At 44.0% G+C, this 14,166-nt stretch overlaps 1 protein-coding gene across 1 annotated transcript in view; it reads left to right on the forward strand.

Annotated features, from left to right (window-relative positions):
* The window catches only part of MYO16 (myosin XVI), a 580,058-nt gene that overhangs the window by 485,061 nt on the left and 80,831 nt on the right, over positions 1–14,166 (forward strand). Inside the window, exon 31 of the mRNA XM_004704405.2 lies at positions 6,393–7,595. Coding sequence (XP_004704462.1) covers positions 6,393–7,595 — 1,203 coding nt within the window. The remainder of the gene's footprint in view (positions 1–6,392; positions 7,596–14,166) is intronic.

Genomic DNA, 14,166 nt, shown 5'->3' on the forward strand with positions numbered 1-14,166 from the left:
TTTCATTTCTCATAGATGAAAGATGTCTTGTTTTCCATGGGAATAGCATGTGGACTAGTGTTGATTAATGATAAGGAATAGACTTTAATTTCGCCTAGTCTAATTTAGGGGTGGGGGGGATCAGAAGGAAAGTATTCTTGTGCGAGAAAGTAACTGTATCTTCTAGCATGGTTTTAAAATGATAGAAAACCCAAATTGACTGTCATCGATTTGATTCTGACTTGCAGTGGCCGTATCTCGGGTTTCTGAGGCTGCCCAGCTTTATGGAGCAGAGTCTCGTCTTTCTCCCATGGAATGGCTCCTGGGTTTTTCCTGGATCCACCAACCTTGTGGTTTGCAGATCAACCTTTCCACAACAGCGCTATCTAGGCTCCTTAAATGCTTATCTTATTCCCTGATAGCTGAAATAAGAATCCAGTTTCCAAAGGGATGATAAAGCCTGAGATTTAAGGATCTGCCCATGGTGTTGCACTTATAACCCTAGAATTTAATGCAAAGATGCCTTTGATCATGAAATATCTTCCTGACTTCATTTCACTGATATCAAGTTGTTGGAATGTTTTACCCATTAATCTTAGGACGAAAAAAAAACCTAGGAGAGCGCCAAATATAAAGTCAATTTTAGTCGCTTTTCAACTCAAATCCATATTGAATTTATGAACTTTAGCACACAGAGATATCACAAAAACGAGATAAAGTTCAATGTCATAACTTTGACCTTTCATTTTCAGTTTATGAAAAATAAAGATTGTCTGTTCTAGTCGACGTGTTGGGTTACTATCCACCAAATCAGCAGTTCTGAACCCCCAGTCACACCATGGACTTCCCACTCCTGTAAAGAATTAGTCTCAGAAACCCACAGGGACATCTTTTCTGTCCTATAGGATCACTGCAAGTCAGGATCGACCCGAGAGCAGTGAGAATGAGTACCCACTACGGGAGATTCTTGTTTAGTAATGATCACTGGGCTATGCGCTATCTGCATGACTCATATTGGATCCTAGGTGGACTGATTTTGCTAAAGGCCACACTTTAGGAGCCCTGCTCTATCACTCAGGATTCAATTTCGTTATGCAGTAATAATGAGGAGGAAGAGCACAGCAGCTGAGTTTTACTGAATGTTCCTCATGTGCCTGCCATCGTGCTCGGTCAGTCTGTAGAACCAGCCCAGTGATATCGCACTGTTATGGTGAGGGCTGCCTAGATGAGGACAGTGGGTCCGAGAGACGTGAGATCGCATCTACGAGGTGGCACAGGCAGCGTAAGGAGAGAGGCGGTCAGATTCTAGAGATCAGCCTTGCAAACGGCCTCTTCACATGCTGCCTTTGCATTTGTGTGGTCACATACACACACACACACACACACACACACACACAAAGGGAGCAGGGGCAGGAGGGCTTTTCCTATATCTCAAGAAAACCTTTGAAGTAATATTGCACCCGTTATACCTCGTACTGCTTACCAAATCACTCTGAAATTGAGTATCTTACACACAGCAACCCTCATTCTTCTCCTGGCGTTCTAGGAGTTCATGGGGTTCAGGGACGTGGTGTGTGCTCAGTGATCTTCATGCAGTTGCAGCTGGCACATGGGTAGCTGAAGCTGAATCATTTGCAAAGGGGTCACTCCATGTATGACATTCCAGCCATCTGAGGCATGGGACTGGACGACATGGGCATCTCTCGGTGGCCTCTCTTCGTGGTTTGTGGAGAATGGGAGCCTCAGCGTAGCTGGAATTTATACAGGAAGGGTTGGAGCTTTAAAAAATGCATGTGCTGGTAGAGAAAAAGCCGCATAATGGAAGCCAGGGATGCGTTAGGACCGAGACTTGGAAGCCACTGGGCATCCTGTCCACCACCACGTGTTACTCATCACGGCAGTCACAAAGACCAATTTTGTAGGAAAGAGTAAATAGATCTCACCCTTTGACAGGCCTGCAAATATTCTTGTGGCCAATTTTGGAAGATGCAATCTGCCGTAGTGAACATCTGCACAAAATGACGCACATACTTCCCACGTACAAAAGACGGCCACCTCAAAACCTCACCTCCTTATCCCAAAAGGCTCACGCTCAAGATCTAAAATCTCATTGGTCTAAAGAAGGCCAAGGTCAGCTTCCATGCTGGGCCTTCGACTCCGACGCATGGTGATTCCATTTGGGTAAGAGTAGGACTGTGATCCAGCAAGTATTTGAGGGCTAATTTTTCTTAAACAGATTGTCAGACTTTTTCCCCAAGACACCTCTGAGTGGAACAAAATGCCAACCTTTAGTATAATGGCTTCACTCTTCACTCTGCCAGAGCGGGCCCTCCGGAGATGATTGTCCTCCAACCTGACACTTTCTAACTGGACACTGGGAACTCTGAATGGCTGTTACCTACATTTCACACAACAAACACACAGAAGGACCAGGTAAAAGACAAGTGTTACACCACCACCACCACCACCACCACCACCCACCCCCATGACCTGATCTGAAATCAGAGGCATCTTGTGGTATATAGAAGTGGCTCAAACAAACAAAAATAACCCAAACCCATTGCCATCCACTTACGAGTAGAAAACCCAGTCATTTTCCCCATTGCCATTTACTTACGGAAGGAGTAGAAAATCCAGTCTTTCTCCCGACAAGCTGCTGGTGTTTTCAAACTGGTGACCATGCGAACCACTGCCCCACACGTAACCACTACACCACCAGAGCTCCGCAGAAGTGACTATGACACAGTAATTCTGAAAATCAATGGCCACATGTTGCTAGTGTCTTCCTTCCGACTTAGTCCTAAGGCCTGGAAACCATTTCCCAATACTTGTCCCCATGTTCCGGAAACCTGGCTTCACCCTTTGAATCATCCTCCCTCATCAAACTGGGGCAGTCTCACAGGCCTGCACAGGTTCAAGAGAGGGGTTATAGGTCCTGGTAACTATGGGAGAGGAGAGGTCATGGAGGAGTAGAAGGGATTAAAAATATGGTTAAAGTTCTTTTCAGAAAAGAAATAATCTGCACATATCCTTTGAGTTATGCAAATCTTCTGAACAACTCTACGATAACGAAGTTTAAAATGTGGCTTTGGTTCATTACCTTTGAGGGAGAAGCTTAGGGGCTGCTTTGTTTTAGCACATTGAAAGCGTTTTGAATCATGCTTATTAACTAACTACAGCTTCACACATTTTGTTACTTTTCCGCTCTTAGAAGTTGGCTGCTTTGGGTAAACCTGTTTAATACTGGCTTACAAAATTGTCCATTGAGTTGGAAAATTAACTCTGTTCTTTTCCATTCATATTTGGATGTTTACCATTTACTTCATGTTTTCAGGGTGCCAGGACCTGAGGTAAGCATATTACATAAAATATCTATTTTGGTCTGAGATAGTTACTAATGTCATTTGTATAATACATGATTACATTGAGGCTAAAAGGGATCTGCCTAAAAACCCAATTTAAAAATTGCAATTATGGACCCCTGACCCCAACACAAATGCACACACACTCACACACACACACACACAGAATTCTGTTACTCCTTAGCTTGGTGGTGGTTTCTCATTTTCATAACATGGGTCACTCTGTGATGTCGTGTAGACCTTACGTATGTGTTAATCTGACTCTTCTCATCTGGACAGAAGAGGGTCAGAAATTAGATATGTTCTATTCACTGATATAGCGCAGTAGATTCTGGTTCATGATGGCATGAATTATCAACGACTAAGTGGTAGTGTGGAGATTTGAACCCATTTCTGACTCTCCCTTATTTTATTTTCACCATTTTCTTTCCTTGTGTCCTCAAAACCAGGGGAAGAAAGTGCTGTCACCCAAAAGGTGACAACCCAACCAGGGGATGTTTCAGAAAATAGACCCGCTTCCAAATGATCATACCCTTGACAACTCCAGGGAAGCTCCACTCTGCACACGTGCCTCATTGTGCGTTGCAAGTCAATTGGTTGCAAGTCAATTGGTGGCAGCTTGACAGCGCACAAGCTCAATGAGTCACAGCAGCCACAACCACAACTAGTGAACAGTCTGCTCCCAAACATTAAGTGTTCTGGCATCATCACATATCCCAGGTTAATGGTTAGTCAAATACACAATAGGCAAATAACCTCACGATTTACAGATGTTTCTATCCATTCATAAAACCGCATGCCTTTTTGTAAAATAGTTCCCTGGTTTCTGAGGAAATTATGGTTATTTGTGAAATACAGGCATAATAGTCTATAGTAAAAATACATCTGGATATAAACCTTAAAACTTTTGTTCTTTACCTGCCGTCCTCTTTTAGCAAAGCTACCTTGTATTGAGTATTGCTCTCCTCTTCACCCTGGTTAACATGAGCTGCTTCCTAGCCCCTGATTGCCCTCCCTCCCTCTCTCCCCTTCCATCCGTGGGGAACATCAAAGAAGATTTCTCTTCGTGTGCAAACCTTTCCTTGACTTTTTACAATAATCATATCTCATGCAAAATTAGTCCCAGAAATTTTTTTTAAAGTCTGTTTGAATTTGTTTTTTCTTAACTTTCAATAAATGTTTTAGGCTCACGTCTTGTAGTGAGAGTGCCCCCTTTTAAAATGAATTCTTATTAACAATATTATGTTTCTTGACTTTTTAAAAGTTTCCCTTTTTTCAACTTAGGAAGTTTCCCCTTAGTAAATTTTCATTTAAATACTAGATGTGTATCTTTCTCTCTTTTTCTATTCAGGCTTAATACAGGGGTGCACAGCTTAATGGCACTAATTCTGACCACATGTGGGGTTTCATACGTTGTTTTTGTTTTTTAAGTGAAAGCAGCTCCCTTTTTGTTCATTATCTCCCCGCAATGGTTTTAAAGACCCCACGCCCAGAGTCTTGCAGCAGTGGACCTCAGGTGGGATGCAAGCAGGCGAGGCAGGGGTCTTGGTTCTAGCTCAGGGTTGAGAGTGTTGTCTTGTGTCTGGCCCTCCCCTGATGGCGCCCACTTGTTCCCCGACTGCAGCCTGCTCCCCAGGCCCCTACCTGGAGTAATTCCAGCAGCAGCAGCAGCAGCAGCAGCTACAAGGATACCTGGAAGCAGGTTTCCACACTATTTTCATAGCACGGAGCTCACACATGCCCAAATCACAGAAGGCTCTATTTCACAGAATGTGATGTGCACCTCCAGTGCACATCCCTGCATATTGACTATTGCGTAACTCACGGTTGGCACAATACTCACAAACTTCTTTTGTTAATCACCTCCCTTCCCATAGATATGTTCGTTCCTGTTTGCTTGTGTTCCTCCTCTTGGGCAATTGAAATACTCCCATTGATTTGTTTTCTCGAGATACCATGGACACCCTCATTTGTTTGCTACTCCAGATTTCTATTTTCTCACCTCTAAAATGATTAGCATGTAAGCAAGATTGTTTGTGTACCTGCATGAAGTAGCAAGGATGCAAGTATAAAGCGGTTCCACTAGATGAATTCTGTCTCAGAATTGACCCATCAGCAACTAACAATAGTAACAGATGATCTCTAAATGCTTCATCTCAATGAAACCTTCTATAAATCTTTATAAATCTCAAATAAACAAACCACTTGCTGTTTACGCCCTTCCAAGTTACAGCAGCCCTGTGCTCTACGGAGTAGAACGGAGCTCTTCTTGGCTGAAATCATTAAGAAAGTGGATGTCTAGATTCTTCTTCTCTGTGGCCATGAGTCGGTTCAAACCACCAACTTTAGTTGTGCAAGGTCATTACATCCAGGGACGGTTAGCCCCCTGCCATCAAGTTGATTCCACCTCTAGCGACTCTGTAGGTCTTTGAAGACTCACTCTTCACCAAAACAGGAAGCCTCGTCTTCCTCCTGCAGAGCAGCTGGTGGATTTGAACCATTGGCCTTGAGATGAATAGTCCAACATGTACCCAACAGTGTCACCAGGCAACTCATTGCAACCCTGAAGGACAGAGGCAAGCTCCCCATAAAGGCTCCCCATGCAATAGCTCTTTGTAGGAGGAGCTGGCCACACCTTTCTCCCGAAGAGTGGCCGACTGGTGAGTTCAAACCGCTGACCTTCCTATCATGGAATAGGCGAGCACTTTCACCACTACACAATCAGCCCTGTAGGTTTCCGATAGGTGTAGGCTGAGACTCTTGGGAGGCTTTCGCTTTCTCCGTTGCACCTTCCACGATGGTGGCCAGCACCCTCTAGCTCCAACAGCTGAATCAGCGTCTCTGCGCTCATGCTCAGGTGTGTAGCCTTAGCAGGGGCCCTGGACACATCAGGCTGAAAGGCAAGCCTGGTGTCTCCACGCTTGGGAACACACAGGAGCTGTGACCACTTCAGCAAGTCTGAGCAAGGGTGAACTCTAGCCTAGCAAATAGTTTCCCTGTAGAACCTCCTAACCCGCCCCCATCACGTCCCTTCTTCTTCTTTCCCTTCAGTTTTGACCCGGCCCCGGCCGCACAGCGACGACTACAGCGCCATGAAAAAGATCCCGCCGCGAAAGCCCAAACGCAGCCCCCACACCAAGCTGAGCGGCTCCTACGAGGAGATCACGGCCCCCAAGGCCGGGGAAGGGAAGGCGGGCCAGGCGGCCTGCGGGGCCGCTCCCCAGCCGGAGCCCACTGCCAAGTCCAGGGCCGCCTCGGCCGACGGGCCGCCCCCGGGCGCGCTGGCCCCGGCCTTGGCGCAGGAGGACGAAGACGACGACACGGAGCCCGTGTACATCGAGATGGTCGGCCATGCCATCAAGGCTGCGGGCGCCGAGGGGGACAGCCCCGACCCAGGGGAGTCGGTGTACGAAGAGATGAAGTACTTTTTGCCCGAGGACAGCGGTGGTGGCAGCAGCCTGGGCCTGGTCTCTTTCATGGCCGCCTCGCCCCCTCTGTTTTTTGAGAGTCGAAAACCCATCCCCTTTGAGGACAGTGATAACAGCTGTCAAGCCACTGGGCCCTTCAAAGATACGTGTGACATCCCACCCCCTTTCCCGAACCTGCTTCCTCATCGCCCACCACTGCTGGTGTTTCCTCCCACCCCGGTGACCTGCTCTCCTGCTTCCGACGAGTCGCCCCTAACCCCCCTGGAGGTGAAAAAACTGCCCGTCCTGGAGACCAACCTAAAATACCCCGTCCCGGCTGAAGGATCAAGTCCCCTGTCTCCACAGTATTCCAAATCTCCCAAAGGCGAGAGTGACCGGCCTGCCTCCCCGGGATTCACTGTCTTTAACGGCTCGAACAAAGTGTCCTCTCCATCCACCCCGCCGCCACCGCCCCCGTTACCCCCTCCTTTGCCTCCGCCTGCTACCTTCCGGCCCCCCACCCATTTTGCTTTCCCCCCGGACACGTGTTTGGTTAACACGGGAAAAGCAGCGGCAGGCTCCGATGGGCCCAAAGTACATCCAAAGCCACCCTCCGCTCCAGTGGGCGGTGCCTGCAGCTCTTTCGCCAAGCGCCCTGGCTCCCCAGGGAAGGCGGCCCGAGGGGACCCCCGAAGGTCCACATCCAGCTCCTCCTCCCCGGGGCCCTACAGCCCCCCTAACTCCAGGCCGCTCACCAGCCCTCTGGACGAGTTAGCCAGCCTTTTCAACTCGGGAAGGAGTGTGCTTCGCAAGTCTGCAGTAGGACGGAAAATTCGAGAACCTGAAGGTAAGCAGGGGAGATGATAGTTCCTTCTTCCGTGTGTGTGTGTGTGTGTGTGTGTGTGCCTGCGTGTGTAAAACACAGCGAGCAAGCTGAGTAAATGAAAAGTAGGTCAAGGCGAAATACACTTATCGAATGAATGAATAACCTACACCCCTATTTATTCTTCAGATAAATAAGCTAATTGTTTGTTTAGCTAACAATTTCTTCTTAATTATAGGCCATTAATAAATGAAATTGTACTTGCAAGCAGCAGAATGTTAGCATTTCACACAAGTCACACACTTCATTCCCAGCAACAAAATGCAATCTAAGAGAAAAGCATTCAATGAACAAATTAATATTTGCTTTTAAAACTAAAAGCTTTTTAGAGCCTCATAAACTTCCTTTTGCTAAGAGAGGAGGATTTGGCGAGTCCTTCTTGGCTTGCTCAAGGAAGCGAAGTTAATGAATTTCTAGGAAGGAGGCTGCATTTGGAAATACCAAAGCCTGGTTAGTGGTCAGAGGTCGTCAGAACGATGGTGCGGACTCCAGGCTCCGTGTGTGTGTGTGTGAACCTCATCATAGTTCCCGGTGGGGGCATTCGGCAGCATTCTGGAACACATAGCAGACTCTCAAGGACAGCATTATCAGTTCAACACTCAAACTATAAACTATCTCTTTTCCTACCGTGGGCTTTTACAAAACACTTTTCTAATTTGAAAAGATTGGATAGAGCTACTTCAGACTTTCTTCATAAATAAATGAATTGGCAACTCCTACCATTTACGCAGTAGGTTTGTAATAGAGAAGGTAGCCATATGAGACCCGGTCATCCCCACACACCAAGTTATAAAGTTTTTAACTATGCAATTGAGCTATTTGTAATTCTTAGTGGTCTCGCAGGTGGAACATCATTCGATTTGTTGGCTTGATATGTTTTTTTATGGGATAATTCTAGCTGTTCTCATGCCTATTACAGGTGTACAAAATTGGAAATGAAGCTGAACATTCCTTTGGCTTTTTGAAGAACTCATGGGTTATTAGGAATGTTTCCTAATATCCTTGTGATTTCTTCCTCTTGACATTTTAAATCTATCACTTTGACCTCTTGGAACGTAAGGGCATTTTTAATCTCACCTGCAGCCTCTTCTCTCACTACGTTCCCAGTGGGTGGCTTAGTCACCCTCGAGGAATCTAAATGACCTGTAACCCATTTCTTGTACAGTTTTGATTGGGAAAAATTGTTCTGGAACTTCTGCCAAAGGATTCATAATATTCCCCTTGCCTCTTTTGAAGGGTGACCTTGACCAGATGAAATTGCTCATGAATCCCCTGATGTAGGGATTCTCAGTTGAGATGTCATGCATAGTGAGTTGTACACAAAAAGTGAGAGTGTCATATTCTACTATCTCCTGTTGCCTAGACTTTTGTGCCGTAATTCATGAACACTAATATCCTTAAAACAGTTGGTTTTCTCTAACTCCTTGAGATCCAATTTAGAACATGCAAAATTAAACAGCTTCCCAGGCTTCAGGATGCACATAGATAGGAACTTTTATCGTGCACATAATAGATACGACCCCCGTCTGGGAGGAATCATCTTAGCAGCAGGTAGTTCTAGTGGGCTCACTCTATTGCAGGTATTGCTTAATAACCTATTTAATTCTCACAAGACTCTGGAGTAGCTATTCCTACCATCCCCATTTTGCACGTGGGAAAACTGAGAGATGGAGCGAGTTCTCAATTCACTTCACATGTCCCTGCTCATGAAAACAGAGACACGTGACTCGAATCCTGCAATTCCTCTTAACAAACATGATGATGATGATGCAAATTCAGACTACAACAGTATCAGCAGCCACTGCAAAAAAAAAAAAAGATGCTCAGATATGTGTTCAGTAGAAAGGAGTTTATTCCAGTTTTTACATTTGTGCACCTGAGATCAAGAAGCAGGACTCATACAGGCTGTTCCATAAACCCCAAAGGAGCCAAACATGTCCGTCATAGCTTATCTTTACAAATAACAACTTCCAATAGAGCAGGGAGGCTACTTGGCCTTTAAAATTAAGAATGACTAAATGTTTAATAGTCTATTCCTATCTCAGAACAATTATCTCATTCATAAAAAATGTTTTTGTCTGATGCTTTAATATGACTAGTATTGTTATGCTAATTATTTCTAGTTGCTGGATTTCCCAAAATATGAGACCTAATTCAAATGATGAAGGGGAGCTTCATTGGCTTGTTCAAACCACTAGGGTGTCCCATTGCTCTAAATGGCATCTCAGAGTCGGCTTGAGTTTATCCAGAATAACACTGGTAAAAATAAAAATAAAATGAGCACGGAGAAAGACCAGGATGTTCACGTATGGACCCATTGCAGTACAAACTCAGAGATCTTACAGAGGGCTATGCGGAATCCATGAAAAGCCTCATTCCCAGAATATTTGTTAACTGATCTCAGGTTTATGACTTTGTATTGAGGTTCCTCTTGGGTGTAGGGGCTGCAAATAGGCACTTAACATGAGGTCAACGAAAGTGTTTATTGTATCACCTTTGTTTGCAGACGGCAGGTAGTCATGAAACCCGTGTTGAATGAAAACATATCTACCTTACAAAGCAGTTGGGCTGATGAAAAAATGTTTGAAATATTCCGTTCTTAGGACATTTTAACTTTGATATGAATCGCTTAAGCTACATGTAAATAACTATAAGTTTCACCTATTTTTTATTATATCAGCATTCTGCAAAGAGGATTTGGAGTTTGAAATTAGATGATTGGATAAACCAAGATTTTCAATATTGTATTTTGATTCTGAAGGGTCATTCATATAAAAACTCAACTTTTTGTAAAAGTTTTCCTTTGGGAAAGTTTCAAACATAATCCAATGTAGAGAAAATTGCATGATGAACCCTATCCCTGACCAATCCTAATTCACTTCCACCTCTACTTGTTACCTCACTCCCCCACTTGTTGAAGTACATCCGCAAAGTCATAGCACCTTTTTGATAACATGGATAAAAAATGGGGTTGTTTTTGTCTTAAATCACTTTAATATAAGCCAGTCAATCCATTTAAAACCTCTTTTATGTTAGACTGCTCCCAATGATAGAAGCCTGATCTAGAAGGTATAATACCAGCCGTCATGATATAAAACAGGAGGATTCTCATGGGTTAGATCTCTACCAAAAGAAAACTAGCCTGTGAGATCTTCTATATAAGTTTGGATGATAATCCCTGAAGTGATCAGCAAACGGAGTCAGCCCATTCTACTATAGTCTATAACATCTGTCAATCTGCCTTTTGAGGGGCATAAAATAAATGAATTTCTCAATCTTATAACCAAACAAAAGAGAAGTCTGGAAAAGTGAAGATCAAGATGATGTACAAAAAATGGTGTACAGAATGATGTTCAAATCATTGCTTTGTGAGAATTAGAAGCCCCAGGCCAAATTAAGCTCAGCTACCTATATGTTGCTTAAAGACAAGAAGCGGAATCCCACGAAGTCATTGAATCACCACTAAATTCCGTGCAGGAATCTGTGACTTGCTCAATCAAGGACAGTGTTTGTAAATTGCCATATTCTATTCCTAGTGTTTGAAATAGAAGTTTTGATACTGTTTTCATTTAATCTCTAGCACATTCTAATGCGATTGCAGCATAAGAAACAGGGCTGCCTTGTGCAAAGCTAGTCAGCCCATCATACGAAGCAAAGCTGGATCTCTCATAGGCTTCTTGCCTTTGCTCAGGCTCTTTTAGTGTTTTATCTTCTCCAAGACAGTTCCTCTTGCTCACGCCCCCAGATGCTTTCTCTTGGAGATGATTTATTTGTGCTGGGTAGTGACAAGAGGGTCCATGAAAATTATAAAGGGCGTGAACAGGGGAAGCACATCGTTAACTGATGTGTCATTGTTCTCAATGAGCTGGTGCTGTCTGCATTCCAGGTGAACCTAAAAGTCTCCCCCCATGGAAACAGAGCAGTCCTGTGCCCCATAGACCCATCTTGAATTGAAGCCAAGTGTTCCTCATTTCCCCAGTGAATCAGACCTTTGGGGAGACTAGATTAACTTCTCCAGAGAAGGAATGTCTTCATCTATCAACGAGGTTATTAGACAACGTGTAGAAAGGTAGAATTTCTCTCCCTTCACTCTGGCAATGAAAATTGAACTTTGACTTGGGAAGAAAGAGGCCTAGTGAAATATATTTCATTCTTTTGTTTTTGTTTTGTGGCATTGCACTTGCTAAATTCTGGTCCTTCTGTCATAATAGTCCTTCTGTCATAATAAGGCGTACCTCTGCCTGAGGCTATACATTAGAATGTTTGTCATTCTCCATATCTTCAACAGTAATGATAATTTAGTTCATCTGCTCTTAGAAAGAAACTTTAGATTTTAATGAATTGATCAATAGCAAATGTATCTACATTAAGAGCACAAAGTTTTTAGTCACCCAATTAATTGGAATAATTTTAAATATATATAGCTAAAGAGAGGGATATGCTATAAAAGCATGTGACGTTTTCTCTGAACTTACAGCACATCTATTACATGTGCTGTATATATCTATATATCCCCAAGAATTGACACAGGAAAACTCTGCTACTGAAAAGCCTGTAAACGAGACTTTAGCTAACTTAACATAGATGACTCCCAAATAGTTATCAAGTAAGATTCACTTAATGTAATTTTATGGCTGTGACTAAGAATGCCAAAAGAAAATAAGTAGTCCTCTCACAAACGAATGGGCCAGGAGGCAGATGAGAGCATTCAATTTCAATAAGTGAAGTAATACTAAACGAGAGAATGAGGTAATTTGTTTTTTAATCTCAGTGACATAAACTATTAGTGGAGCAATAGATGAGCTTTCACATGCCCCATAATCCCCAGTGGCACATTGTTGTTGGTAAGGGCCATCAAGTTGGTTCTGACCCATAGCGACCCTGTGCCCCACAGAAAGAAACACTGCCTAGGCCTCTGACACCCTCACAATTCTGGTCATATCCGAGCGTGATTTCAGCCACCGTGTCAGTCCAACTTATGGAAGGTCTTCCACTTTTTTTGCTAACCCTTTACCAAGCACCTCTGCTAAACCTTTACTCAGCCAAGCACTTCTCAGGGGCTGGTCTCACCTGGCAGCATGGCCAAAGTACTTGAGACGGAGCCTCACCTTCCTCACTCCTCTTCTTTTCTTTTCTTTTTTTAAATATTTTATGATTTTTTAAGTTAAATACTTCTATTGGGGGCTCTTACATCTCTTATCACAAGCCATACATTCCTCCAGTGTGTCAAGCACATTTGCCCATATGCCGCCATCATCATTTTCAAAGCATTCTCTTCCCACTTGAGCCCCTGATATCACCTCCCCATTTTCTTCCCCCCTGCCCCCGCCCACCCTCCCTCATGAACCCTTGATAAGTTATAGATTATTATTTTCATATCTTACATCATCCTCTGTCACCCCTCACCCACTTTTCTGTTGTTCGTCCCCCTGGGAGGGGGCTATAGATTGATTCTTGTGAACTGTTCCCCCTATCTCCCCCCACCCTCCCCTAATCCTCCTGGTATCAATACTCTTATTGTTGGCCCTGGGGGGTTTATCTATCCTGGATTCCCTGTGTTGTGGGCTATTATCTGTAGCAGTGAGCATGTTCTGGTCTAATCTGATTTGTAAGGTAGAACTGAGGTCATGATAGTGGGGGAAAGGAAGCACCAAAGAACTAGAGGCAAGCTGTGTGTTTCATCGGTGCTATACTGCCCCCTGACCCATCCTCACTTTTTAAGGTGCATTCTGATTGTACTTCTTCCAGGACAGACGGGTTTACACTTCCTGAAGGCCATGCTACTCTCGTGCACACCATAATTCACACGCATTCGTTCTTCTGTGGGCTTCCTTATTCGTTGTTCAGCTTTTACATACATATGAAAGGATTATCGATGACACGATTTGGTCAAGTGCACCTTAACTCTCAAAGTGACATCTTTGCTCTTTAGCATGTTAAGAGTGTTTTTGCTGGTTGGTTGATTGATTTTACCGCTGCAGCAGCAGACTTTCCCAATATCACCTGTCATTTGATCACCGGACTGCTGCTTCTATCCTGCAAATTGTCAATCCAGGCAAAAGGAAATGTTTCAATGTTTGCTCTGTTTATTAAGGTGTTGTCTGTTGGCCCAGTAGTGGAGAGTGTGGTTTTCCTTACATTGAGTTGCAATCTTTACTGATGGCTGCAGTCCTTAATTTTCACCAGCACGTACTTCAAGGCATCTTCTTCAGCAAACAAGATTGTGCCATCTGAGTATCGAAGGTTGTTGTTAAGCCTGCCACCAATCGTGATGCCTCAATCTTCTTCATATAAATCCAGCTTCTCAGATTATTTGTTCGGCAGACAGATTGAATACATGTAACCGAAAGATGCAACCCTAACTCACACCTTTCCTCGTTTTAAACCATGCAGTAATCTCTTGTTTGTTCAAACAACTACCTCTTAATCTGTGTACTGGTTCTTCATGTGCACCATAAGTAGCATAGATAGCACGTTCTTTTGATGAGGAGAAGTTTATGGGCTCCACCAGAGCCTCAGAAACTGTTAGTGATCT

The sequence above is a fragment of the Echinops telfairi genome, unplaced genomic scaffold (assembly GCF_000313985.2).
Source record: "Echinops telfairi isolate 266 unplaced genomic scaffold, ASM31398v2 ScPeMD7_7467;HRSCAF=8505_1, whole genome shotgun sequence".
NCBI classification, from domain to species: domain Eukaryota; kingdom Metazoa; phylum Chordata; class Mammalia; order Afrosoricida; family Tenrecidae; genus Echinops; species Echinops telfairi.